Source organism: Cajanus cajan, chromosome 7, assembly GCF_000230855.2.
Source record: "Cajanus cajan strain Asha chromosome 7, NIPB_CcT2T_4, whole genome shotgun sequence".
Lineage (NCBI taxonomy): Eukaryota > Viridiplantae > Streptophyta > Magnoliopsida > Fabales > Fabaceae > Cajanus > Cajanus cajan.
The window spans coordinates 57,790,142-57,817,504 of NC_138523.1; the positions used below are offsets into that span (position 1 = coordinate 57,790,142).

Consider the following 27,363-nt stretch of genomic DNA (forward strand, 5'->3'; position numbering starts at 1 on the left):
ACAAACAATGGTCAGGTTGTCTTTCCCTATCATTACAGCTTTGGTCACACTGCTAAAAGCTCAATTAGTTGTTCTTAAGTTTCATCAAGTCTCAAGACCAAATCGCAAATCTCCCTTTCTCTACCAGTCTCAATGCGCATAGCTGCAACTGAAAATGGCTGCTTGTATGCACAATCTCCTAAAGTTGAATTGAATTGGAACACAACTGAGTATAGGTAGATTATTTGGTAAAAGGGGTTACGATGGGTAAGGTAACATTTCAAATATCAGGTAAAAATGCAAAAAGGGTTGACTAAACTTAACTATCAAGAGACCCCAAGATCTGCAACACACATGATTTACTAAGAATCAAAAACCATAAAAACGTCTGCTATGGTTAACCAGTAATATTTATGTACGTATATAGCCATATAGGTTTTTCATCGGTCCATATATATATGAAAAATAACAACTTACTCTTTTAAACATATTCTTTGACTAAAATTTATTGAAATTACAAAATTGTGCTGGTCTTATTTAAAGTCTCACTTATAATTTTATAATTCTCAATAAATTTTAATGAATAATACAATAAGTTTAAAAATAATGTGTTGATTATTATGAAAACAATAAATTGAAATCATGTAATCATATATGAATAGTAAAAATTATAAGTGAATTGGTGTTCACATGACTATTTTAAAAAGTTATACATATTTTTCTTTTAATCTTAATCATCTAAGAATGATCGTATGATTGAATGGTAAGACTTACTCCCTGTGTATATAACCGACCACATAACATAGGAATCGATTTATTAGACTTTTAACAGGAAGTGAATTGAAATTTAGGGAAGAAATTATTCAGAATTTATTCCTATTAACACATCAATGATTAACTCTTTCGGTATGGGGTGTAATAATATGTTACGATATTTTTTATGCTATATATTTTACAATATATAAACGGACAAAATGTGCATGAAATTGAAAGAATCAGTTGATGAAGTGAACATAAGCTTCATGATGTGGAACAGTGTGGGGTGTAGAATAGAGAGAGATATCTACATTGCAAAAGTCAATTGCTTTCAGCCTTAGCAATGCCTTTCACTCTCTTTCTTACATTAGCTCCAGTTTTCCTGGATAGAAGTCGAAATTGCTTCTCATGCCTGGAGGCAAAAAGAATATAAATATGATAAAATACATATAATCTAAAAATATTTCCAGGGATAAAATGCATAATTGCTGGTACTAAATCAATGTGGTAGCAAATTCAAATGTCAAAATTGACAATACTAAGATGAAGATCTAACAGGTATGTGGCGACAATACTGGTATTAAAGCAAGGCTAAAGTAAGGCACTTAGCACTCAGAATTCACAATTGAGATTTTTTTCTCTTTATAATATACTTCATATGACATTTCCTTTAGGCTCCACATGTGCAGTCTCCAATTCAACTTAACTACTTGAATAAGCCTTCCCTTCACTGTAGGGAGAAAGAGCACTGTCATCATGGTCAGTGCAACTGCTTTCTGCATTGAATCTCAAAACAGAGAATGGTTGAATTGTATCCATGCTTCTTGGACAGTACTGGTTGAGATGATTCATATCCTTGTTCTCATTATCGGATTGGGAGACAGTAATGAATGCAGCTGCTGAAGAATCCTTTCATGACAGAAAAATAACACAGTACCATTAAAAGGTATTTTACTTTGGAAGAAGGGTATCTTATTGATGTTAATTTAACTTCTTACACCTTAGCTCAATCAAGTAACTACCTATGGATACATAATTACACCTTAGATCGACTGGAATTAACCTTAAACTACAAAATGTCATTTTTATTCTAAAGCTTACTATAAAGGCAAGAACAGGAAGTCTCCACACATGTCACCATATACTACACATTTATGGAACTAAACCATTGGATCATATATGGAAAGCGTAAAGTAGACAACCAATTCTTCTTTTATGGTATTTCAGTAAATTGCTACCGTTGATAGGAAGTGCAATTTTAGGCAAACTCAATATTTAATATAAAGTAATATTTCACCAGGCTTGCTGAATCTTGAATGTAACAATTTTTTAATATATGTTCGTAAATATATATTAAAGTATTGTTGAATCTTGATGGAGGCAGAAAAGGAGTGTAAGGCATTGCTAATGTAATAATATTTTAATACTCCCTCTCATTTTATTTAACATTCAAGCTTTTGCTACAATAATTAAGAATTGTAATTAATATTTTAAATTTTATAAAAATTAGTATGTAATTTCTTAATATATTCTTTATCTTTCTTATTAATTAGATTCTCTCTCCTTTATACTTCTTTTTTAATTTTCTCACTCCAAAATAAATAAATGATTAAGAAAATAATTGGGGGAAATTTTTTTTAGTTTCGATATAAAATAACATCAAAATGGGACAATTGTTTTTCCTTCCAGAACGTCAAACAAGATGGGACCAAGGATTAAAAAGAAGGCTTGATGAATTTTTAATGTAACATTTTACAGTTTCTATAGCACCTTTCTGACTCGATTTACGTGTTTGAATGCTTTCCAAAGAAATGTTTGGTATAGCCAATAACAAATTAACAATGAGTGACAAAAAGTCATTTACACCAATTTTATTCAAGTCTAAACTTGAATAGTTTCATATTTTCCTCTTTAAATGGAGCTAGTCATTCATATGCCACTGAAAGGAAATTAAACTGATGGAGTACACTTTTATGCACATAATGTTTATTATCATACTATTTTCATATTCTCCTCAAGTTGATATAAATAACATTGTGAATCTATGATACTCTTCCATTATCTTTATTGTCGGGTGTAGCCCTATAATTATCAGCGGACTAAGAGGAAGTGAAAATGTGTTAACCATAAAGGAAGAAATTCAGACCTCCATTGTATTTGGATTTTCAATATCTGACTTGTCAACTGACTTATCCTTCTCTAAAGAAGAGCAGGAGACATCTTGATCATCAAGCAGTATACTAACTGGATCTTGATCTACTCCAAATAGTTCTTCAAAGTTTTGGAAACTTAAGTCAACATCAGGTATGTTAAAATCATCTTGCCAAACGAGTTCTTCACATATCCCGAGGTCTTGAATATTTTGGGACCACAACTGCAAACATCGACAAAAAGAAATTTCCACTTTCATAAGAGGTATAAAGTTAACCAGGTGCTTGAGACCTAATAATAATATAATGTCAACCAAATTTAAATGAATCAGATGTTAATGCAGTCACCAACACAAAGCAAAATAAATGTCTGCTTACACTGCTAAATGTCAGACATTCAATTATTCATTTCTTGTCATTGACAGAGATTGGGAGGCAGGTACTAAGATTAATATACATCAGCACGCAAAGTTTTTTGTTTTTTGGTGGATCATCATGCAAAGTTTGAAATAGAAAATATCAAAACTTTATAATACTGATTTAATTTTAGTAACCCGGTCTAGAGCATGTCTGAATGATTTCCCATTTGTTCAACTTCAACCAATTTTTCCTTTTAAATAGGGTTGGCCTGGAAGCAACAAGTTGAAGCCTTTGCATTTGAGAATCTTCAGGTAGAAAAAGCCGTGTACGGATATTAATCTTATATCATAAAATTTATACCTTTTTTAGTAATTACACGTGTAAAAGTAACGTCCAAACAACAATACTTGGTCAAAATCACTATTGAAATAAAAGAATAAATCATGTTACCATAAACTCACTTTTAACCAAACTTAATTTTGCAAAGTCTAATCCAAACATGCACCTAGTATGTACTCCTGTTTTGTTTCTTGCATAATGTTGATATGCCTTTCATAAGTCTGATTTTTCTAGGCACCTAATCAGTTCTGTTTGATTAATATATAATATAATCAAGGAAAACGCTATTATAGACAGGTATAGAAAATATAACCGAGTTAAATATGATGCTTAGCTCATGCATAGCATCACAGCAAAGTGCAAATTAGGAGAACAAGTTTGCAGTTTCACAGTTTCGTATCTAGAAGAACACTGGTTAAAAGCAGTGATCAAAATATGGCCTCAACAGTGGACAGATAATTCTCTAACCTGATTACTTCGGAGTGGACTTTTGCATGTCCAAAACAACTCTCCATGCAAGGGAAGATCGACAATTGCAGAAGAAGATAAATTATCAAGTTGAGAAAACGTTGAAGGCAAAGTTTCAGGATTCAGCTGCGCAATGGAACACTCATTTTCCAGAACATTAGTAGCAAGATCCTGAGGATTTTGTGCTTGCTCGTTGAATTTTTCGTCCAATTTCTTAAGAGTGTGATATACTGAAGGAGATAATTTTTTTTCTTGTAGCCTATTGATCTTTGCAGAATAATCAATCCCCTCATTCAGTTGAAGCCATTTTAAATCAATAATCTGCTGCACAATAGTTTGTCGTTCTTGATCACTGTACAATATCTGCAAGAAGATGTATCACATCTTAAATAAATTTGGTAGAAGCTATTCCTATTGACTTTTGTCTTCTTTTTCCTTTTGCTAATTAATTAGACGTGTATATTCAAATTATATTATATTTTGTCTTGATTTATTGAATCAGGACTAGAAACAAAAATAAAAAATTTCTTAACTTGTGTTGTGGTAAAGACCATAACAGAGTATACTTTTTTTGATTCAGATAATAGAGTATGCTTGTTAATCCACGTGTTTGGTGGTAAAATTTTCACAATTTAACTATACTCTAAGGTAGGAGTGTGAAAAAAATTCAAACTGATCTTAACAGATCTATAATCAATCCGATCCATTTTGAGAAAAAATTGAACTAATTCATTTTGCAAAACTGGTTTAGTTACCCAAAATGGATTAGTTTGATTTAGTTCGATCTTAAAAAAAACGATTTATATATAAGTATAAAATAGATAACTACACTATACCAAACCTATCTAGTTTTAAAAAATCCAATCCATATTTTTAAAAAATTAAATCGATCCACTTTATAAAAAATCGAAGCGATCCACTCTATAAAAAAAAAAATCAGTTAACCAATCTGTTTTTATAAAATGAATCAATTTAGATTGGTTTATATTTTTCAAAAATCCAATCTATGAATACCTCTAGTCTAAGGAATATATTTGAAATTATACCTTGCTATAATTGTTGAAAATTCCTAAATTTAAGAATGCACTAAACAGTTGGATTTGCTCAAAATTAAGAAACATGTACTTTTCAGTTTTCTCTCATTTATCCAATAGTAAACCATCAAATCCATTCCTAAAATTATAGTTATCAGTTATTTTTAGTCCTTGAAATAATTAAAAGAAATTTTAATCCCTATGTTAACGATCCCTTAATTTCAATTTAGTTTGAAAGTCAGTCAATTTGGTTTCTGATTGTAGTGTGTGCATCAGTCAATTTAATTTCTCACTTTATTCTGTATTATCATCAGTCAATTTGGTTCCTAAAAAGCCGACAACCAAATTGATTGGTAGTTGTTAAATTAAAGGACTAACTTGACAGAGATGGTTAAATTCAGGCATTAAATTGATTAAGTTTATAATATTAAAGACCAAATGAACTGTCGGTGCCAATTTTATGGACAAAATCAATTCACAGTTGTTAAAATCAAGGATTAAATTTTCTTTATTATAATATTAGGGACTAGATTAACCTTTTTTTTTTTATTTTAGTTGTCAAATATCATTTCATTGCATCCATTCCAGAGGAATTGAAAGCAACAAAGTATACATCCTGTTCAACTCTTAACTCAATAACTCCTTTAATCTTCATTCCTCTCAAAGTATGGAAGTAAACTTGCACTAGTATCTTACGATCTTACTTCTGTATATTCATGTATGTGCTTTTAAACTATGCCTTTCACTGGTTCATATATTTTTAAATCAATCACTTAATAAGTATTAAGTAACATGTAGTTTATAACCAGTGCCTTTTATTAAAATGGAAAACTTGGTTGACATAAAAATAAACTTTATATCATGAGGGCATTAGCTATTGACTTAATTTTCAAATGACAGAATTCTAAAATTATACTCCCTCCGTTTTTTATTCATAATCATTTAAGATTTTGCACGAGACTTAAGGAAATGATTGATATTTTAGTTTTCAAAAATATTTATTACTTACTTTCCTATTCTACCCTCTATTTTTTTATAGTATTTCGTTAGAAACATATTGTCCTTTTAAATGCAACATTAATTTCACATAGGGGATTCAATAAAAAATAGGTAGACATTAGAAATAAATAGATGCATTATTCAGTAAACATACATTAATTATCAAGGGTAAATATGAAGAAAAAAAATTAATAAATCATTAATTTTAGTAAAATGATAATGAAAAAAAATAACAAATTCTGACAAAACAACTATGAATAAAAAACGGAGGATTACATCTCATCACAATAATAAACGAGGTATTAAAACTTCTATCTTGCATACCTGACCTTGTTGACCAGCGGATCCCCCATCAAGTTTGGCCCTAGATTTCATTGAAGGGACCCCAGTTTTTGTGGCAGGCTTTCCTGAGAATTGTGCCACATTCATATCGGCAGAAACACAAGAAACCGAATCAAACTGATCCTGACTGGAACAGTTTTCAATCTCATTCAATTCAAGGCCCCAAAGTGCTGCAAAGTCTTTAGCAGAAGGGCACCCCATGAAACTTCTGATAGCTCGTTTCTGATGTGGCAAAGAAACATTGTGCAACTTTTGATCGCAGTCTCTACAGATTAACATTTTGTGGTCCAAACACAGAACATAAGCAAGATGGTATCCGCATGAGTTACACACAAGGTTCCGGAGGTGCCGGCCAGACAATGCATTTGCCAAATGCACCTTCGCATCACAAGATAGGCAAAGATATGCTGCATCAGCCTTGCAGTAAACAAGTGGCCTCAAAGCTGTGCAGAATTCACAAACCTTCTCCATTTCTTCAGTCTTCAATTCCAAGTATCCAAAAAGCTCTAAATTTATCAAACCTCATACTGTATAGGCAACAATTTAAATAAAGAAGAATCCAGATATCAGTTCAGCTGGTCTATACAAGGTTGCAGAAATCTTTTCCGGAAAAGGTAATCGCATCTTATATCAGTTGTTGTCCTGTGTAGTAGGTTTAGAAGCTGTGAAGAAATGGGACAACAGCTTTACATCAAATGCAGTTGCATACACCTGTGGAAGCATAAGAATACTATTAAGAATGTTTTAAACAGTCCATTGAGAAATTTTTTTGAAAAAAAGAGTTTAATTTCTATGCTTTTACACCTTCAACCAATCAAAATTACATGATAGATACTATCATACTATTTTTAAGGTAATTATTATAAAAGTTAATAAACATTATATATATAATAATAATAATAATAATAATAATAATAATAATTTGTTATCGGATGAAATCGTAAAGAATAACCTTCCTATAAATCCTCCTGCTGCCTTACAGTACAAAAAGTATTAAAATGAATAAATAATGCGTTTAATGTCTTAAAAAATATAAGATGTTGGAAGAAGATTTAAAATTATTACCAGGTAAAACCTCTTTCACTGTTAATGCACAAATGTTGATCGGAAAAAAGTGATTGAAATGTTGATCTCTATCCTGTAGCTCCAAATTTATTGGAAATCACAAAGGAACTATTTTAAAACTCCTAAATTTGACACATGGCTAATAACTCCAGAATTTGTAATATAAAGTATAATACGAACATGTTATCACTCATCATAAAAAAAAAAACCAAGATTGGAAATTCAGTAAGTGACCTCCCAAAAGACAATAAAGTTGAACGGAAGATAAGAAAAAGAGAAGCAAACAAAAAAAGATTTGAATTGAATGTATAAAAAAGGGGAAGAAGAAACCAAAAGAGTAGAAAGCAGTGGATGCAACAAGCGGAGAGAAGGAAGCACAAGGGACTAGGGTTGACTTTAGAGAAGGACTTGAAAACTGAAAAAAGGAGTGAGTTAGCTGCGCCTGCGAGTGTTTCCCAATAAAAGCAAAGCAGACAGCAGAGGACGTTTTGGGTTGTGAAGAAGCATGAGTCATGCGTTATAGCAGGCTAAGGCTTTACCCAACTGGGGTGGTGACGTGTGCAGCAGAACTTTCCAGCATGGACAAGGGATGTGGGGTCCACCAAGGACGTTATCCAATGTATAGTGCTGCGCATGTGAATGTGGTGGTTACGTAATCCGAAAGTTTAGCCTCGTTGGGCCAATCGCAACGCACAATGGGATGGGCGGAGAAACTAGCCCGGGCCCACTCACGAGTCCATTTACGTTTACATCAACAACCAACACTTTTCATTTTTCTTTCATATTTTTCTATTATTACATTAATTTGGATGTATTTCTTTTACTGTATTAAAATCGAGGAAAGTGGCTGAACCTCATTATTTGACACTCAATCATAATAGTGGAAATGGAAATCAGAATGGAAAATAAAAAAGCAGTGAATACAATAAATGTTGTTTAGACATGAAAAGGCAGTGATGGAAATCTTGAACTATGATTTCCGATAACGTAATTAAACCCCATTGTACTGCATTGAATGATACCATCACGATTCAAAGTTTTATCACCGTCTATCAGAAGAATTACGCATACATCAATTGCAACTTGCAAGCAAATTTTTAATATTCTTAAAAGAATTTAATTACAATATAAATATTTTACAACATATTTCTATTATCATGTTCTTTATTATAAGACATAATTTAAAAGAAAATTATAGTTCTGTCTTATAATAAGAATTGGAGAAACTATCTTACTTTCTTTCTGTTGTATGTATGTATTAGTTGTGATTTATATTTTCAAGATATTAAATATATTTAATTTTAATTCAATGTTTTCTATATAAGATAATAAGAAAAATTATAAGAGAATAGGTAAGATATATAGAATATTTTCAAATTTGTCAATAATATATAAATTACTTTTTAATAGTGCATTAAAATTAATTTTTTTACAACGAATAAATATATCAATACAAATAAATCATAAAATTGAATTAGATAGAAATTAAATATATATATATATTGACTAGTCCAAAAAGCTCACAACTTGCATAAAGTTATATTAAAGAGTGTTTCTACATGGTAGAATCCCCTCTAGGAATATAAAGTTTTCATGAGGTTTATCTTGAGTCATCATTCATGCATGAATACTTTCGTTTAATAGAATATTTTTATGTAGAATGTTTCAAATTCAAGAACATGCGCTACGTGGATTTCTTGAGAAACAAACTTTCTTGAACAACGTGGAAAGTTTCAAAGAGTTGATATTCAAGGTGCTACAAAGCTGGGAGTCTAGTGAGTAGTGAGGCCACATAGTTTGCAATGTTGCTATGGAATATGTGGAACAGTAGAAATGGAAAAGTTCGGGAAGGTTCTCCCTAGAGTAATTCGGCGATAATATTGAGAGCAAAAGAGCAACTGGCCACTGGGAGATTGGATCCAAGCCCAACAAAAAGTAACACCGAACAAAGATGAAAATGTACCCAAACAAACTCATTGGCTTCCACCTGCAACTGGCTACGCAAAAATGTGATGTTGATGCAGCTTTATTCTCAGACTCGGGAGATAGTGGCTATGGGATGTGCTTACGTGATTATTGGGGTACATTCATCCAAGCAAATCCACATGAGAGTGAAGCTTTGGCATTGCTTGAGGCCCTTCACTGGATACACTCAATGGGCCTTCAAAACTTTTACTTTGAATCAGATTGCCAAACGGTAATCCATGCTATGAAGAATGAGACACGTGACTGCTCTAAATTTGGTTGAGTTGCAGAAACTATCCTTCAACTACCCAATTCAATTTCTTTATCATATTTTATTTATTAACTAAAATTTAATATTTTAAAATAAATTATCAATAATTAAAAATCATTTTATGTTACAATATAAATTATCTTACATCAAAAATATAATTTGTTTTAAAATATATATTTGTACAAAATTTCCATATAATTTACATATTCAAACATTAAATTTTTTATGATTTATTATAAAATTTAGTTGTATATAATAAATATTTTTCGTGTGAAAGGTACAAACTAAAATTCTACTTTTAAATAAATATAAATCATTTGATATTTTCTATTTTCAATATATTTTTTGTAAAATAATTCCCCCATTTAAAATTTAATTATTACTATTACGAAAAGGCGAAAATATTGTAATTTCAAGTCTCTGGGAGATATACTCAATATGAATTTTATACTATATCGAAATTCTTCGTTTTCAAACCATAATCGGATTCATATTGTTAGCATATATATTAGTATTTAATTGTATATATTAGAATTAGAATTATTAATATTATATTATTTGAAATTTCTTTATGTTTTTAAACAAGAATCGAATTAACAATGTTAGAAAAAATAATTAAATGCCAAAAAACCTAAATTTGTGCATGAATACATGTGTTGAGCTTCTAAGTCCATAAAATGACATGTACCACAGTGTAAACAGTTATCTCTATATGTCATTGCAAAAAATCATTATGCACGTCTATCTAACTTCGGCATCCTTATCAACAATAATTAATTATAGTAATTTGAACAATTAACCAATACACCAAAGAAGCATCTACCAAAAGGCTGTTACTAGACGATGCTGTCAAAATGTGTGCTATACAATTAAGCTCAATATTGCGAATACATTGAGAACTAGAATTGTTTTTGACTTTCTTCTTTTACTAAAGATACTAAAAGCAAAAGGCAAAAAACTTTCTTGGGTAATGCAAATCCCAAACGTAGACCAAAAATGTCAGTTTGAGCTCCGAACCAGAAAGGTATAGATTATGTTCTATATTTCCAGCAACGCGGCATTAGTTTTGAATCAACCGAAAGGCTACTGGAGTGGAGCAGTAGACAAATGATACTTTACTGCAGAAACAAGTCAATGACAAAAAATGAGCAAATATGCGGGTGACCATCCCACCCCACCACCCCCAAAATAAAGAGAGAAAAAAATGTCCACAAGTCCAACACCAATCAAATAACGAACATTTTTTCGATAATTTATTTATGCTTCCCTCGTACACAAAGTAATTTATCTTCCAGCAACAGTAGAAGTCATATTTCCTAAGGCAAATGTTAGAAAGCATCCCCCCATAACTTGTACAAGGAAAGCCCAGAAAATAACAAGAAGTTAATTATCCCTTAATCTATCTTTGTCTAGAAAAATAGGAATAACTTATTTATCCTTTCATTTTTATCCTCTTTTATTTATTTATCCTTATCCTTGGGAAAATCTGGGAAGGGAACCACCATGTCTACAGAGCAACTCCATTGTACTTGTCATGATTTTTTGATAACATTGGATATATATCAGCTAAGAACAAAGATATCAATATTTCTCATCATAAGGGATATTTACCGCAACCTAAATACGAACATATTATACTTCAAACAACCTCATTGCACTTGATCATTGTTGACAAAATTGAAAGCATTCTCTCTTGGGGAACCAGAACATTATACATAACTCATCACGAACCCACTTTTATTTCTATGGCATTCACTGTCAATGAAAGGTCCTTGCTTTTGTTTTTTTTTATATTTTAATTACCCTCCCCCATGTCATTTTATTTAGATGAATCAAAATCCATCATAATGACAGATGTGAAGTTAAGTCAAGTCACAATTACATTACCACTATTTATGATATCTTGTACTGGACCACTACAAGATATCCTAAATTTCTCAGAAGCAGGAAGATAGAATATTCCTCACCTAGATCAACTTGATTTCACGTGAACTTCAATAATATCCTCGTCCTCCATCCCAAGGCTAGCAGGGGTTTCAGACGAACTTATTTTATCACCATCAAAGGACAATACTATCTGTTTCAGGTCACACTTGATTTTCTCTGCATATGTTTTGACAATCCTTTCGAATTTGTCATCCTAGAGAAAATTAAAAAACGTATCAGATATCAAGTGAAAAATTGTATTTATTTCGGAAATATGTTCAAAGACCTATAAAAGAAATACAGCTTTAAAAAAAATAACCAGTAACACAACTCTTATATTCCAACATATTACAAGTAGATGTTACCTGAATAATAATGTTAACATCACAAAATATAACAGTACATTGACAACGTTAAGTACATCTGCTGAAGGAATTATATACCATGAACATCCGAATCTGCTTTGTTCCAGCCTTGTCTTGAACAGAAATGAGAATTTTTGCTCTTTCAGAATGCTCAGAACTTTTCTCCTTTACAACATCCACAGAAGACTGCAATGAATCACTAATTTCAACTTTTGAAGACTCTTCAACATCTTTTAACAAATTTTTCGCTGATTCAGCAAATGAAGCAATTTCTTGCTTCTTTAATCTACGCACATAAATAACACCCCATTAGAAACTGTAGAAAACAGGTGCTAGGAGCTGGGGAGTAATTATATGATAAAGTAAAACTATTTTCTTTACCCAATGCATACTTTTTCTATTAGAGCACCAAGCACATATATCAATATTCCAACATCCTACGTAATGTTGACATGTGGAGCAAGTCTAGCTCCAGATGAAACCAGAGATGCTTAACTTTTATAATTTTGTCATATCTAAAATGTTTTCTTTTGTTGCTTTCGTTCTTGACAAAAAGGAGAAGTGTAGAGAAAGAAAAAGAAAAAATAGTGCAAGGAAATCCATTTTAATGATTTTATCATTGCATTTTGTGATTACGGCTAAGTTAGCTATGTATTTTTTCAAGAAAAAAAGACAAAGGCTAGCACTTAAAATATATACAGTATATAGATGTATGCAATATTCTTATCCTACAATATCACTGTTGTAGCAATCGTTCCCAGCTTAGAACAATCATAATCATGATATAAATTTAAGGTTAAAAAAAAAACAAAAAAAACAAAGCAATAGCAAGCAGCTAGGATTTGGCATTTGAAAAATTCTACAAAGAGTGAAATGTTCACAACCTCAATTTTTTCAAAGTTGAATCATCTTCAATGTTCCTCTCTGCATTACATGAGATTTTTGGTGGGGGAGGTAACCAGTCATCATCCTTGTCCTCAATGTCCACCACAGGTACTGCTTTCCCACGAGTCTTCTCATTTCCAACCTAAACCCCGCAGCAGTTTCAATAGTTATAAAAACCATTAGTAATAATCAATAAATAAAAATCAGAGCCAAAATAATCATTACAGGCTGAGAAGTCTTCCTCTTAGTGCCAACGCAAATCACATCCTCGTCATCATCACAATCATCTGCAATCAGAAAGTCAAATTCAAATACTGGTTAAAACCCCATCCCGTAAAATTGCACCTACGGATGAGGTGATGATAAAAAGAGTTAGAAATTTAGGGTTTGAAATTGTGGAATGTTGGATATGAAAAGAAACGAACCATCGAGGCAGATGGGGTTCAGAGGTTGAACCCGGGTGTAATCAAACAACGGTTCCAACTCTTCGGTATCGTCCTGCATAAGAAAAGAAGAAATTGAGATTGCAGTTCCGAGAGAAACCCTAATTTGAATTTGAGTAAGGGAGCGTCACCGTCATCGTCGACCTCTGTCGCTGGGTGTCTTCGGATGTTGGCACTTGGTATTCTTTCTATTTCACCCAATAGAATCCTCTACGGAACTGAATACGGTGCGCTGCTAGATCCTGTGGTCAGTGGTTTTTACAAATTTGTTTTCTTGTACGATAAGAATTTTAAAGGTGGAGGATTGTTAGCAGTGTTGTGGAATCTGTAGACGATCCCGTCCCCGGTTTCACTGTCCCGCTCCAAACTTTAAAATTTAAACACATTTATTATTTTCAAACACGTTTGATTGTGGACTGGCCTCTATTAGTATTAATTGTGTTTGTAATTTATTTGAAATAACTAGTAACTAAACCTTCTCCGATGTTTTCTTTTTGTGATTATTTGTAAAATAAACTTTGTTTAAATAATTTTAAATTTCAGACATGACATAATATAAATTTGTTAGTATATTATATATATATATATATATATATATATATATATATATATTAAAAATCCCAAAATTTAATGTGTAAAAAAGGTTAAAAATGTGATTTTACTAAATTAAGTAATATGTGACAAATAACTTTTGAAATGAAAATACCATGATTTTAATATAGTGTGAAAGAGAAATTTATTCCCATAACATGTTCTTAAAACAATATTCACATAAGTATCTTTTCTTTTGTTACTTTCTTGTATATAACTATTTTATAGCTAAGAATTACTTTTCTTTTTTTATCTTGGTGACTTTATTTTCTTGCAACTCAATTATTTTTAGTGAATATAATTTTTAAATCTCATAATTATTTTGGTAACCTTTTTGTAACTGATATGTTGCAATTTTTTATCTTTAAAAGTTAGATAAAATACACCAAATAAAATGAAAAATGAAATAGTACAGAAATTGAAGATAAAAAAAAAAGTTAAATACTATTTTATTTGAACTTAATATCTATTTTATTATTTTTTAAAATATTTTAAACTTTAAATATAAAGTGCATCATTTAAATAGTTTTTAGTTTAGTTGTTTTGTTTTCTTATAACTAAATTATTTTCTAGTGAAAAGAGTTTACAAATTTCATAATTATTCTTATGATTTTCTTTATCTAACTATCTAAAAAATTTAATTATAATTTTGTAGATAAATTTAATAAAATTAAAAATATCTCATATGTTAAAGTTTAAGGTTTAGGATTTATGATTTTAGGGATATAGGATTTAAAGTTTAGTCTTTAGTGTTTAGTTTAATGACTTAATTTTCTTATAGTAAAATCATTTTTTAATGAAAAAGGTTTACAAATCTTTTAAATTTTAAGAGGTTCCTGTGGTTTCGACAATTGATAGTGGAATCACACTCAGGTTGCGAGCTGATGTTGAGACCACTATCAAAGAACTTGACTAGTTAATGCTATCTTAACTTTCGCTACCTCTGATGTTCCTTTTGCTCTCAAATATTTTTCAGTGTACAAAATCCACCAATAAGCATCATATGTTTCATCAAACAATGAAATCTCCATTTTTTGACCCAATTTAGTAGAAAACAGATCGATAATGAAATAATTAATGAGTAATAAAATATTACTATATCACTATTCCTATTCCTACCATTAAAGAGCTAAAAAAAATTATAAAAAGATAAAAATAAATTGAAATATTTTCATTCCTCTTCAAAAATTATGAAATACTTTATTTATAACTCAATAACCACAAAGATAATGTCACAAATATCGTTATTTACTATTTAAAAAATTAAAAATATAAATTATACAATATTAAAATATCATCCTATTAATTCACTTGATTTAGTTTCCTTCTTTTAGGTTTTCTATGACCATCCTATCATACACATGTCTCATAAACCATTTTTTTTTTTAATTCAAACAATTGTCATATTATAAAAGAAGAATTTGCTTACCTCTACTCTACGTCGAACTCCTTTAGGTATTTTTTTTTCTAATTACGCGAGTCATACATGCAAACTAGCTTTAATAGGAAGAATATCTACTTTATATAATAAAACCTTTTCTTTTACGTCTATAAATTTATCTTTCTTTTTTTTTTTTAAATTGTAATTCCTTTAAAATTCTGAATTCTGAATTCTGAATTCTGAATTCTGATCCACCTATAGACGCTAAAGATACTCTTTTAAAATAAAGCTATCACATGAAACTAGTATCCTTAATTGCATATTGACAGACTTCAAGTCTTCAACACATTTTGATCGCATATTCTAACAACGGGGACAGATGTTTCATTTTATCACAGAAAATCCGCGCAACAATTCTAAAGTTAATGAGTTAAATTTAAATTGTTTGAATTTTTAAATAAAACCGAATTTCTTCATAAATTTTGAACAGGCTTATAATTTATTGATTTTTTTTTTTCAAAGACATTAACCTTTCAACAAAATTAATAATTTTTTTCTTTTTCTTTTTTTATTCATAAACAGAGTTTACTCCGTGTTTTAAATTGACAATTAAGATAATATGATATTGAATTAAGTAGATGTGCATAGTACAATTTAAAATAAAAGTTTCATTTATTCTTCAAACTATTTAGTGTCACGATATTGGTATTACAAACCAAAGTGATGTTGTGTAATTGATAAATAATTTATGTTCTTTAAGTGAGTAGTTAGAAATTCGATCTTAAAAATTTATTGAAAGAAGATAGTTTTTAAAATAATTCTTCGTACCTTTGAATTAGTCTCTTTCTTAGTTAGAAGTTGCCTAAAAAAAATTGGTAATCAAAGCTATCCATTCTATGTAGACAAATGTGAATGGTGCATTCTATTTTTCGTAACGTCTGAGTAATTATCATTAATTTCTTTAAGTTGATAAAGTTTCCTGTGGACGGGCTTTAGTATTTATTTCACAATGGTCAGCATGTTTCAAATTGACTTTTTGTTTGTTTGCTATATCATAATTATTTTTTACTTGTTCCGACTAATAACATAAGACGGTGAGTAATGAACTATCTCTCACAAGAACCTGAGTTTAATTTTCATATTAATAAATAATTTATAAATATATTTATAAGCGTTATTATTTCAAAATCCAATTCACTTAAACTTTTTATCAGATAAAAACATAAATAACAAAATTCTCTTTGTAAAAAATAACTTCATAATAATCACTTTAGGAGACATGGTTAGAGTATCTTGTATTTGGTTTACAACGTCAAATTTAAACTTTATCCAGTCACATTAATTATAACAAAGTTAATGATGCTACCTTAACAAAATGTTGAGGTTGCCACTGGTCAAAAAACCACTCAGTACTATTCAATCCCTTTTCCTAAAGCACAATCTGTTTCTTTCTCTTCGGTCTAACCTATTAATATTTTCTTTGCTCATTCTATTCAGCTCCTCAGGCATTTATCCTTATAATGGAAGATGAGTCAATATCAGTGAACAATTTTGTTCCTAGCTTTGCACGAGGCTTTAACCTTCTCCTAGTACATGATGACACAATGTCTCTTGTGTACCTCTCATCACTGCTTAAGCTATATTCGTTCAAAGGTTTACTTTTATAGAATTTTAATTCCCTTTATTACATTCGCTGCCCTGGTTTGTATCATTTCATATACCCTTTTATCTGTTTTAGTCCTACATTGAATCTCTTTGGTGCTTTCAATCATTCATGTGTGCGTCAACTATCACTAGACTAACAAAATTAAACGAACGGGAAAGATTAAGATACAAAAGATCTAGCCTTTAAGATCCAAAGAGTAAAGCTAACCACGAAAGGAAAAATTGAACCAATTTCAATAAATTTAGAAATGGGTTTGAAATGATCTGATAGTAGACACACGGGATGCCTGAACCTAGGTTTACTTAATAGGAAGTCCAATTTGGTTATTTGTATCATTAAAAATTAACACTATTTGATATTGTCTCTCATTTTTGTAAGTTTTCATGTACATGCATCTTAAACATATACCTTAAAAATCAAAAGCACATTTTTTTTGTTTTTCAATTCTTAGGTACAAATAACATTTTCCTAGTAAGTCCTTAAATTTTACATTTGTGGCCGTCACCTGCGAAATTTGATTGATGATTGATGATGATGTTAAACCCATCACTGTTAAACCATTAATGATTTACTACCGGATCTATATGCCTTGGTAGCTTACGTGTATAATTGTGTTTTCTGAAATCTTTGCTTTGAATTCTGCTTCTGATATATAATTTCTTTTAATTCATAGTATCTTTTCAATTTGGATGTTTCAAGATATTTGCATTTTCCTTATCTGTTTATTCATTTAAAAGCTCAACAACAAATCAACAAACAACCTTTCTCCAATTGGTTTTGTATGACTTGATAGTGCATCTTGAGAAATTTGTCACTCTTCAATGGACAATTAGAACATTCTATAATAGGTAGCTAATCTGCAACAGTTTATGGCAATAGAATTAAAAATGAAGATGTGGTGTTATTCCCATTGCTTGATTAATGTGAACAATAAATAACAATATAATTTGTTTGGTTATTCAGTAACTGCTACGACTGACACATCAGCAGCTGCATCCATGATTTTCCATCATGAATGCAGGTTCAAACTGATCATGGCTAAAGCTAAAATGCCAGGCATGGATGCCCTTTCTTTTCTTGATATAGTGCTTGAAAAAGACATTCCTGTTATCTGTAAGTTCCATTTCAGATCTTTCAATTTACTAAAATACTATGGTCAGTGAAAAATTGGGATATATATAAAGGATCTTAGATTTGAATCTTATTGTTTTCATTGTAATTCTTATAAATAAATAAAAAATCTTTCAATTCACTTAATTTCCTCCAATATTTTAGTCTCATTTAATTAATGTAGTAATACATCGTTTTATATAATGTACAGTTATTTACTCCGGAGGATTTGATGATGTAACTCAGAAAGCTTTAGCTACAGGACTATGTTATTTCCTTAAGGAACCAATCTGTGCAAATGATCTCAAATATTTATGGCAACATGTGTATCACTCAAGAGCCCATTCAGCCAAAAAAATCCAAAATGCGTACTTTCAGAACACGAAGTACCATGCAAAGGGATTAGAGAATATGAAGATGAAACAGGTAAATAGTTATAGAATTTTGTCAATAAATCTACATAAGTACAGTACATATCACATACCAAATTCAGTGTACGACGTACCAGGTTATGGCATGTGTAAGTTTTGTAATAATAATGTAAAACTCGATAACTTGCATGATTGAGAAGAATCTATCATGGAATTTAAGACTTCAGAGTACTTGCTTTTTAAGCAGTTGACAACTACACAATGACAGGTTCTTAGAGGAAATGGAGAAAGAAACAAAGATGGTAATGAGGACATGGCCAAAAAGAAGAAAATAGTTGATGAAAACACAGAGCATGGTTCATTGAGATCAACCCAGATGGAGTTCAACAACAGTTATTATAGCAGTGAGGAAAAGCGTGCAATTGTTTGGACTCCTGAGCTGCATCTAAAGTTTACAGAAGCCATACATATGTTAGGAGGAGAGAACAGTAGGGTTAATTTTATGTTCTTGAATTCATCCTCCTTTTATGTCTTTTTCTTGATTAGGTATCATTTATGGATTTAAGCTCCATTCTTGATAAGGTAACTAGAGATGACTAATTCAATGTTTTTATACTAGGGGCTCGTCCAAAACAGATATTGAGTCACATGAATGAGCCTCTCCTGACAGTTCGCCAGGTTGCAAGTCACCTGCAGGTTATTTTCTGTTGCTTCAACTTAGATACAATCATGACGCCATAATTTTTGTTTTACAAATTTATAATTTTTTATGCTTCAGCCTTGACTCATAGATTTTTTTTTAATATTAAACTGTTTGTTTTAATTATTACACTAATTAACACAAAGAAAATATTGGGTTTACTTTGGGATTTGTCTACATAAATTTATCACCAAGCTCTTAAAGAAAAATAAATAAAATTAACTTTTCAATAAACTAAAATTATCTTTTATATAAATTAAAGTGAGGGAGTTTCTAGAAATTAATTTGCATATAATTTAAACTTTTGAATAAATCAATTTTTTTTCTATAAGTGTTTACAAAGAAATTTATCCAAACAAACATATAATATGTTATTTTGACTTTATTTTAAACTTATTAGGAAATGTTTTAAGATATAAAAAAATATAACAATTGAAACTTAAAAATATAATTAAATAATTCGTCTATAAATAAAAATTATAAGATTTTAAAAAAAATTAAAAAAAATAAAATTATGATACCTATATAGATTTCAGGTGTTTTTGACAAGCATAGCCTAATATTAATATGTATACATAAGATTAGGAGGGCATTCATGATTGTTATTTGAATGGGAAAGGCCAGCGTGCATTATTTTCCCTTTCCCGTTTGCTTCATTGTTTAGCCTTTCTTCCTACACAGAAACACCAGTTGCGGTTAAAGCGTAAAGAGAATGCCCGCAATTCTGATTTGCCTCTGGTAAGCACGTCATCATCCTTAAGCCGCAAAGCCAAGTTTTTCTCACCATCTCAAGTGACCAACTTCGGAACAAAAGGTAGTGCTAAAAGATAAACTCCCCTTGCATTTCACTATTCTTAGATTGCAAACCATCATTTTTGTTTGTCACCCATTCGTAACTTTAGACCATAATTTTGATCTAGGTCTCCCACCACCAAAGGTATCCTTGAATGAGAGCCACAGTCAAAACCAAAAGTTTCTAGTGAACAACGCTGCAACTGAAAACAACGTTTGTCTAAGCCAACGTCTAGATTCTACGGTAGCACACCCTGTGCTAGCTGCTTCAGTGGATCAAAACCACCCTGAAACTGAGTACCACGATTTCATTAAAAAGTTTGTGGAAAACTGTGACAATTTTGATTTGTCTAAAAATGAAATTAATCCTGGTGATGTTGATCGATACTGTGAGATGCTAAGAGCAATTCTAGATGGCAACAACTCCACTCCTTGGGAATTTGATATGGACAACACCAACATAAGGTTTGTCCCTTTATCATGTCACAATTCAACTAATGTAAGACCTATGCTGTGTTACACTTCAGATATGTAAGATATACAATTTTTCTATTGGATTTTTGCAGGATTGACTGAACCTTCAAATGGAAGCGTATTCGGAGCAAATGAAAACCTTTCTCTTATGTAGCAATTCGCTTCCAGGAAAAGACATTATAATTCCTATATGATATGTAGAGAGGTTTCTTTCAAGATATTGGAAGATGATAGATACAGTGTCTATCGTTTTCTTTCATGTGAGAAAGCATTAAGACATATATAATCTTATGTAAATACACTATACTGCGTAAATATATACTTAGAGACATGCTTTTGTAAATATTTTATTAAAAATGCTATGTACTTCTTTTTAGCAAACAATATTATGCAAGGTTTGATTGTGAAATTATTTTATGTAAACATGGAATATAATTAACTATTATTTGTAAATGCAATACAGTCAATGAACAATTTTGAGTACTAAATAAACGAATGTATTTCATTCTAATATAACAAATGCCATTTCACTAGATTCTCTAATTATCCAGTAAGAAACTAGAAGAATAAGCAAACATCCAACAGCAACAGAAGTGTAATTTAGTGTCTCTTCGGTTATTGGGTACGATACAGGCAACGAGAAGAGTATGGAGATGGTTAGGACCCAAAGGACAGCAACCCAGCCCGTAATCACTCCATAACGGCCCAAGTTGAAAGGCCCAGGAACAAAATGATTCCGTGGCAATGTCAGGTTAAAGAATATAGGTAAGGCATAAGCAATGTAGAGAGCAATGGTTGCTATGGACACCATTGCCTCGAATGCCACTATGCTTAGCACATGGTGCATTTGACGGAGCCTTCATATACGAAATTCATTTCTTGAGTAAATTGCGAAGCACATGGCAACATGTTCACTTGCCAAGCAAAACTGCACTATGCAGCTACCTTTCCAAATTACAAACTTTCCTCGTTCCCTCGTGGTTTCTAGTGCCAGCTACCTTTCTTTTTCTTGAAAAATAAATTAGGAAGAAAATAAAATAGAGGTAAATGTGATAGATGAAACAAATAATATGATTAAAAAAATGAGATATAAGGAAAAAAAATGAAGTACATATTACTTATTTTTAACTCATGCTTAGAAAATTTGTATATGTCCATCCCATATTATGATAGATGTAAGGATGGAGGGAAAAAGATATATAATTATAAAAACTTAGAGAAAGAAAATAATAAATTATATAAAAAAATATATGATGAGGTTAACCTTGATAACCAAACAATAAAATTAGATTAATATAAAATAATATGAAAATAATATATTTTTAATCCTTTTAAATTTAGGATAAATTTAGTTTTTAAATTCTCAAATTTAAAACTATAATTTTTTTTATTATAATTTTTCAAAATCTTGTTTTAATCTCTCGATCACTAATAACATATTAGAAAGTAATAAATTGAGATAATTATACACCATTAACAAGATTTAATGTGATATAAATTTTATACGAAAGTATTTACCAGATTTTTTAATAAAATTTAAATATAAATACTAAAATAAATTTTTTTGAAATTATAAAACTAAGAAAATTAATTTTAAATTTGAAATATTAAAAATAAATTTATGAAAAAAAATATTTAAATCAAATATTAAGAGTAGTCGAACTGAATCGGTAATTAAACCGGTAAAAATATCCATTCACAGTTTATTAATTGAATCATGAAGTCAAACCATCGTCAATAAAAAAATAAAAAAATAAAAAAATAAAAAGGTCGAGTTTTTCTGTCTTGGCCGTCATCAATCAATTTTTAATCAAGCTAAAAGTATGAGTTTTTTTATGGGTTGATGAATTGGCTTCTTTGAGCCCAACCCACCAAAAACAGCAGCTTAAATAGACTTATAGGCTAACTCAACAAGTCTAAGCCATTTTGTCACCCATACTATTCAATTCCCGTAATAGTCATTCTTGAAACCAAAAGAGTAATTAAGTTTATTTTTTATTTTCTAAATACATTGAAAGATAGATAAATTCCACACAAATAATGATATTGAGATGGAGTTGGATTCGCTAAACACGTACACAACTTGGATTTTTATATATTGGTTATAGGGCCTTTAAACCAACGGCGACCACAGATTATCCAGTAAGAAACTACAAGAATAAACAAACATCCAACGGCAACAGGAGTATAGTTAAGATTCTCTATGGTTATTGGGTACGACACAGGCAACGAGAAGAGGATTGAGATGGTTAGCACCCAAAGAACAGCAACCCAGCCCACAATCACTCCGTAACGGCCCAAGTTGAAAGGCCCAGGAACAAAATGCCTCCGTGCCAATGTCACCCTAAAGAAAATAGGTAAGGCATAAGCAATGTAGAGACCAATCGTTGCTATGGACACCATTGCCTCAAACGCCACTATGCTTCCAAGAGACTGCCAATACATTCACAATTCAGTTAGAGTTATGGCTAAACATATTTTTACACTTTTTAATAAACAACTAAATTTGCAGCTTATAATAATAATAATAATAAAATACACATACCGTTAGTGCCATGCAAAATGATATAAAAACGGAAAGCCAAACAGCATATATGGGGACTTCTTGCTTGTTAACTTTGTGCCACAATGATGACAATGGCATGGCCCCATCTCTAGAGAAAGCATAAGCCATCCTGAACAAATTTTAAACATCATACTTTATTCTCAAGTAACTTGAGAAATTAAATCCCTATCAAATGGAAAATACACAAACTTAGGCATGTTTTTACCTTGAATTGCTGGTAACTGAACTCATACCACAGAAAAAGATGGCAACAGCAACAATTAGTAAGCAAATAATACCCCCGGTTCCATTGCCATATCTTTTCTTGAATACCTGATAAAATACTTCAGCAATGGCATACCCACCAGCATCATTATCTTCACTCAAAAGGTAAAGGATGTCAGTGACTGCAAAGGTAATGCCTAGTATGTAACCCCATCCAACAACAATTGATATCCCAACAGCACTGATAATTCCTTTTGGTCCATTTCTATCAGCGTCCTTCGTTTCCTCTGTCTACATATACACGGTACAGCAAACAGAAAGTCTTAGTCTAGAATCTATATCATTTTGTAACTTCAATCCATCTATGGAAGTGAAGAGCTCCAAGTTTTCAAAATTGGAATGAGTAGAAAAGGAAGAATATGAGTAGAAAAGGTTCACCATATGAGCTGATGCATCAAACCCAGTTAGGGTATACTGACTCATTAGAAGTCCCAAGAGAAATATGTAGGGTTTGCTGCTGATTCCATCCCCATTTTCAGTATTGAAATGAGTGAAAACAAACTTGGCACTGGCCCTTTCCGTTGCAACAGAAGGAATGACAATAATAAGCACAAAAACACCTAAAAATTTGCATTTCCAATTAGGGATTCAGATAGAGGTTTCCAAGGAGAGCTGAATGCAGAAAACAATCAAACAGGAGATTTCTTCATACCTAAAACATTCCAAATAGCTGCCAACTGTCCTAAGAATGATAGCAATGAGATAGGTAGGCTGTTGATTATACCATGTAAGAACAAAATTCCTCCATGGAAAGCAATAACTACATATTTAGATGCCTCATATCCACCACCATTTTTCCCACCAGTACTAAGGAGAATGATAACCTGAATCAGTTGTGCAAGAGAAAAATCTACACTTGTTGTCACTGCCCACTGCAAATGAAAAGAAACCAAAAATTGAAGCTTCAAATGAATTCATGGAAATCTCCATCCCACACAAGTTTAGAACTTGTAGTGAAAAGCGAAGGATGTTTAAATTCTAAAATAGGTGTCATTTTAAGAATACCTGGCCAACAATATTGAACCTGTAAAAACAGATAAACCACCCAACACGCATCAGATAAATAACTGTGGGAAACCAAATATTGCAGAGTATCTTGCTATTAGACTTCACAGGTTGATTAAGCAATAAACTGTGTTTTCAAACTATATGGTATTAAGGAGAGCTACAAAATTAGGCATGTGTAGTCAATTGTATGCCGGTTAAATTTTCAAAAACTTGGTTGAACATTTTACATCATAAAATTGAAAAGTTAACAAATTATGCATCATATCATCAATTATAACTCTCAGTTTTGCCAGTGAATTTAACATGAGTTCCATGTTGTTAATTATGATTAAATCTATGAAATATAGCCTAAACTGTCGTTCAAAATGTTCTGTGCATGTTTCTGGTTGATGTGGCTTTTTGATTCACCAGTTATACAGATATATAAATGCAACTCGAATATCTTTAATGGAAAATCTTGAGACAATGAAAAATTAGAAGGAAAAAGGAATTTGTGACTTTCTACGATAGATTTAACTATCAATAATATCAATTATTAGTGAGTAGAATGACATGTCTGCTGCACACAATAGTAGTGCATAATACAATCCTCAAAAGTAAGTCACTTCTCTGGTCAGAATGATTAAATGATGATTCTTCTTGTGCCTAACTTAAGGTTAGAAATAACATCCTTCAATTATGCCATAGATAAATATTCTACCAACCTACTTCCGCACCCTCTAACTTTCAATTCGCCCAAAATCTCACCATTAAATTATAAAATATTAATTTGCTGGAAGTTCACAAATTTGAGTTAGTTTATCAGAATGCACAACATGCTCATCAGTTTCTCTAAGATCACCGACCAAGGTGAGAATGGGACTTCAAAAATTTAAATGCAATGAGGCCCACATAAGATCCTCATATAAACTACAAAGTTGCATGGTGGTCCGTGGTCGTTAATAATGGTTGCTAGCCACGCAAATCAAGACATGGTCAACACGTTATTAAAAAATTGCCAGTAAAACATTTGATAGTACCTCCTCCATGTGGAAAGTCTGGCATTTATAGCCACTTTACATATCTTGAATTATGCACAAGAAAATTTTAGATGCAAGTATTAACAAAGAACCATAGCGTGACAGTGATGACTGATATGGTTTAAAATAAAAAGTAGACAAGTATAAATTATAACATACCAGATAATCTTATTAAATTATTTTTTATGTTTCCATAAATAAATGTATTTTTAAATCAATACTTTTTAAGTATTAAATTAAAATAATTATATAATTTTATCTCTAGAAAAGACAACTCGTTTTATATTATTATAGTCTCAAAAACTCTGTCTATACAAAATTACAAATTCGCCCTCGAAAGAATAAATTTGGTATATATTAATTAACTTTAGTAGGGTGAACAAATTTTCAAATTAATAATTTAAGGGGCGAATTTGTAGTGATAAAATCTTTTAAAGATTAAAGCAAAAAATAATAACATTTTTCGAGCATCAAATATGCATTTGTTTTTATTAAAAAAATATTATTGAGATGATATATCAAATAAATTAATTTTTTTAAGATGAAAAGATGTGTAAAACAAAAAAAGATATTCACTGTTGTCTGTTGGTTTAAATTAAAATGATTCATAAAATTAATATACATGTTTAATTTTTCGATTCATGTAAAACGTCACTTTTTAAGAAAAAAAAATACATCTGGCTTCAGAAAATATATATTACACAGCAACAATATATTTAGTCGTATTTAATAGGAAAATGATAGGTGAATTGAATACCACCAATTGCAAAATATCAACTAATGTATGAGATTCTACCTTGAAAAAAAAAAAAAAACTAATGTATGAGATTCGAGAAGTAGTTTCAGACGATACGGAACACCAAGCATAAATGCATCCAATCCAAATGCATTCATACCAAAAAGAAGAAGGACAAAGGGTAGGTGGCTGATGTTCAGAAGATTATTGCCAAGTTGAACAAGAGGTGAAAAAAGGACTTGAAAGGAAAAAAGAAACACATAAGGGAAAATATAGAGAGAGAGAGAGAATGATGTTTGTTCTAAATGAATTATAATTCTACAAATATTGTCCCTTTGTCATTCATTTCATGTTAGCCATAATAATAGACATAAAGCAATTGGCAATTATGTTGGATGGTGAGGGAGAAAAATAAGTGATTTTGCATTGAGAAACTAAATTGAACTGAAAAACTTTTGTCACATTAATGAAACCAAATAGGGTTAATTATAAAATGAATGGAGAAGATCGAAAGGAAAATTATGTAGTACCAGCCAGTAATCCAGGAAGCAAAGGGGGCCCAACCAGGCCCAGCAAGCTTGGCGCTCCAATAGTAAAGCCCACCGGAAGTCGGGTAGGAAGAACAAATCTCAGCCATTGAGAGAGCAACGATCATGGTGAAAGCTGATGCTATAAACCACCCATAGACGAAGGAAACAGGGCCTCCATAGTTCAAGCCAGTGTTGTAAAGAGTGGTGACTCCAGTGAGCACTGATATAATAGAAAAAGAAAAGGCGAAATTCGAAATCACCCTGCAAGAGGAAAAATAAATATATATGAAAAGAGGAGAGAGGAAATGAATAAATTAAAGGAAAGAGAAGTTGAATAATTACGAGAGATCACGCTTGAGTTCTTGTTTGTAACCGAGTTGTTTGAGACGGGCATGGCCAGAATCAAGTGCGACCACATGAGATGGGAGCACTTTGTCGGAGTCCATGAATATGGTGAAGGTGGTCAATGGAAGCTTGAGAGAGAAGAAGTGAATTGGAATGCGAATATGTTAACACGTGAATGACGTACTAACTTGCGTCTCCTTCTCTTCTCTCCAAATATACACAATAAGTGTACCCGTTTGTTCTTTCTACTTCTTCTCATCATACCATTTACTTAAATTTAAATTCAATTCAGATTTTAAAAATACGGAATCAAATGGGTTCAATAGTGTAATTATTTTTTACTCCTATCCTTTCTTAAATTTTACATTTTAATTCTTATAATTAAAATTATTCCAAATTATTTTTTATACATACCACTTCTTATTCTTATAATTTCATAAATTTTGTATATTACTCTTTATAA

The 27,363-nt window shown here is 31.0% G+C and overlaps 4 protein-coding genes across 8 annotated transcripts; 1 reads left to right on the forward strand and 3 right to left on the reverse strand.

Annotated features, from left to right (window-relative positions):
* Positions 1 to 1,171: 1,171 nt before the first annotated feature.
* Positions 1,172 to 8,008, reverse strand: BBX27 (B-box zinc finger family protein). 4 transcript variants are annotated; one of them, XM_020368790.2, is made up of 6 exons: positions 7,823 to 8,007; positions 7,493 to 7,565; positions 6,410 to 7,138; positions 4,053 to 4,415; positions 2,882 to 3,109; positions 1,172 to 1,644 (listed from the first exon to the last, which is right to left on the reverse strand). In XM_020368790.2, the coding sequence occupies exons 3-6, from the start codon at positions 6,896 to 6,898 to the stop codon at positions 1,438 to 1,440; spliced, it is 1,287 nt and encodes a 428-aa protein (XP_020224379.1). In that variant the 5' UTR covers positions 6,899 to 7,138; positions 7,493 to 7,565; positions 7,823 to 8,007; the 3' UTR covers positions 1,172 to 1,437. The 4 variants fall into 4 exon arrangements, with proteins under 4 accessions (XP_020224379.1, XP_020224387.1, XP_020224372.1 ...); XM_020368798.2 differs by lacking the exon at positions 7,493 to 7,565; XM_020368783.2 differs by having other exon boundaries at positions 7,493 to 8,007.
* A 2,462-nt stretch (positions 8,009 to 10,470) lies between these two features.
* Positions 10,471 to 13,619, reverse strand: LOC109788540 (Ubiquitin-like superfamily protein). Of its 2 annotated transcripts, XM_020347288.3 has the most exons (7): positions 13,479 to 13,619; positions 13,330 to 13,402; positions 13,130 to 13,191; positions 12,904 to 13,046; positions 12,098 to 12,305; positions 11,696 to 11,868; positions 10,471 to 10,846 (listed from the first exon to the last, which is right to left on the reverse strand). In XM_020347288.3, exons 1-6 carry the CDS (start codon positions 13,482 to 13,484, stop codon positions 11,701 to 11,703), a joined length of 660 nt encoding a protein of 219 aa, XP_020202877.1. In that variant the 5' UTR covers positions 13,485 to 13,619; the 3' UTR covers positions 10,471 to 10,846; positions 11,696 to 11,700. The 2 variants fall into 2 exon arrangements, with proteins under 2 accessions (XP_020202877.1, XP_020202883.1); XM_020347294.3 differs by lacking the exon at positions 13,479 to 13,619 and having other exon boundaries at positions 13,330 to 13,408.
* Positions 13,620 to 17,734: 4,115 nt separating this feature from the next.
* On the forward strand, positions 17,735 to 21,022 carry APRR6 (pseudo-response regulator 6). Its single transcript, XM_020355104.3, has 7 exons — positions 17,735 to 18,098; positions 18,307 to 18,521; positions 18,735 to 18,954; positions 19,086 to 19,162; positions 19,848 to 19,980; positions 20,087 to 20,423; positions 20,525 to 21,022. Exons 1-7 carry the CDS (start codon positions 17,984 to 17,986, stop codon positions 20,532 to 20,534), a joined length of 1,107 nt encoding a protein of 368 aa, XP_020210693.1. The 5' UTR covers positions 17,735 to 17,983; the 3' UTR covers positions 20,535 to 21,022.
* Positions 21,023 to 22,393: 1,371 nt separating this feature from the next.
* On the reverse strand, positions 22,394 to 27,140 carry LOC109818144 (amino-acid permease BAT1 homolog). Its single transcript, XM_020383552.3, has 8 exons — positions 26,898 to 27,140; positions 26,556 to 26,816; positions 24,268 to 24,286; positions 23,915 to 24,134; positions 23,641 to 23,822; positions 23,204 to 23,493; positions 22,978 to 23,107; positions 22,394 to 22,865 (listed from the first exon to the last, which is right to left on the reverse strand). Exons 1-8 carry the CDS (start codon positions 26,999 to 27,001, stop codon positions 22,524 to 22,526), a joined length of 1,548 nt encoding a protein of 515 aa, XP_020239141.1. The 5' UTR covers positions 27,002 to 27,140; the 3' UTR covers positions 22,394 to 22,523.
* Positions 27,141 to 27,363: the final 223 nt, after the last annotated feature.

Bases quoted from the DNA above. Each gene is read 5' to 3' on its own strand.
- BBX27 (XM_020368798.2), bottom strand. From the start codon at position 6,898: ATGGAGAAGGTTTGTGAATTCTGCACAGCTTTGAGGCCACTTGTTTAC. The intron at 4,416-6,409 runs GTATGCAAGATA...ATCTTCTTGCAG, and splicing joins CCGCTGGTCAACAAGGTCAG to ATATTGTACAGTGATCAAGA. The intron at 1,645-2,881 runs GTCTGAATTTCT...CTGTCATGAAAG, and splicing joins AAAATCCAAATACAATGGAG to GATTCTTCAGCAGCTGCATT.
- LOC109788540 (XM_020347288.3), bottom strand. The intron at 13,192-13,329 runs GTTCGTTTCTTT...TTCTGATTGCAG, and splicing joins GAACCCCATCTGCCTCGATG to ATGATTGTGATGATGACGAG. The intron at 11,869-12,097 runs GTATATAATTCC...AATTTTCTCTAG, and splicing joins AGCAGATTCGGATGTTCATG to GATGACAAATTCGAAAGGAT.
- APRR6 (XM_020355104.3), top strand. From the start codon at position 17,984: ATGATTTTCCATCATGAATGCAGGTTCAAACTGATCATGGCTAAAGCT. The intron at 18,522-18,734 runs GTAAATAGTTAT...ACACAATGACAG, and splicing joins AGAATATGAAGATGAAACAG to GTTCTTAGAGGAAATGGAGA. The intron at 19,163-19,847 runs GTTATTTTCTGT...CTTCCTACACAG, and splicing joins AGGTTGCAAGTCACCTGCAG to AAACACCAGTTGCGGTTAAA.
- LOC109818144 (XM_020383552.3), bottom strand. From the start codon at position 27,001: ATGGACTCCGACAAAGTGCTCCCATCTCATGTGGTCGCACTTGATTCT. The intron at 26,817-26,897 runs GTAATTATTCAA...TTCCTCTTGCAG, and splicing joins GAACTCAAGCGTGATCTCTC to GGTGATTTCGAATTTCGCCT. The intron at 23,494-23,640 runs GTGAACCTTTTC...GTGTATATGTAG, and splicing joins TTGATGCATCAGCTCATATG to ACAGAGGAAACGAAGGACGC.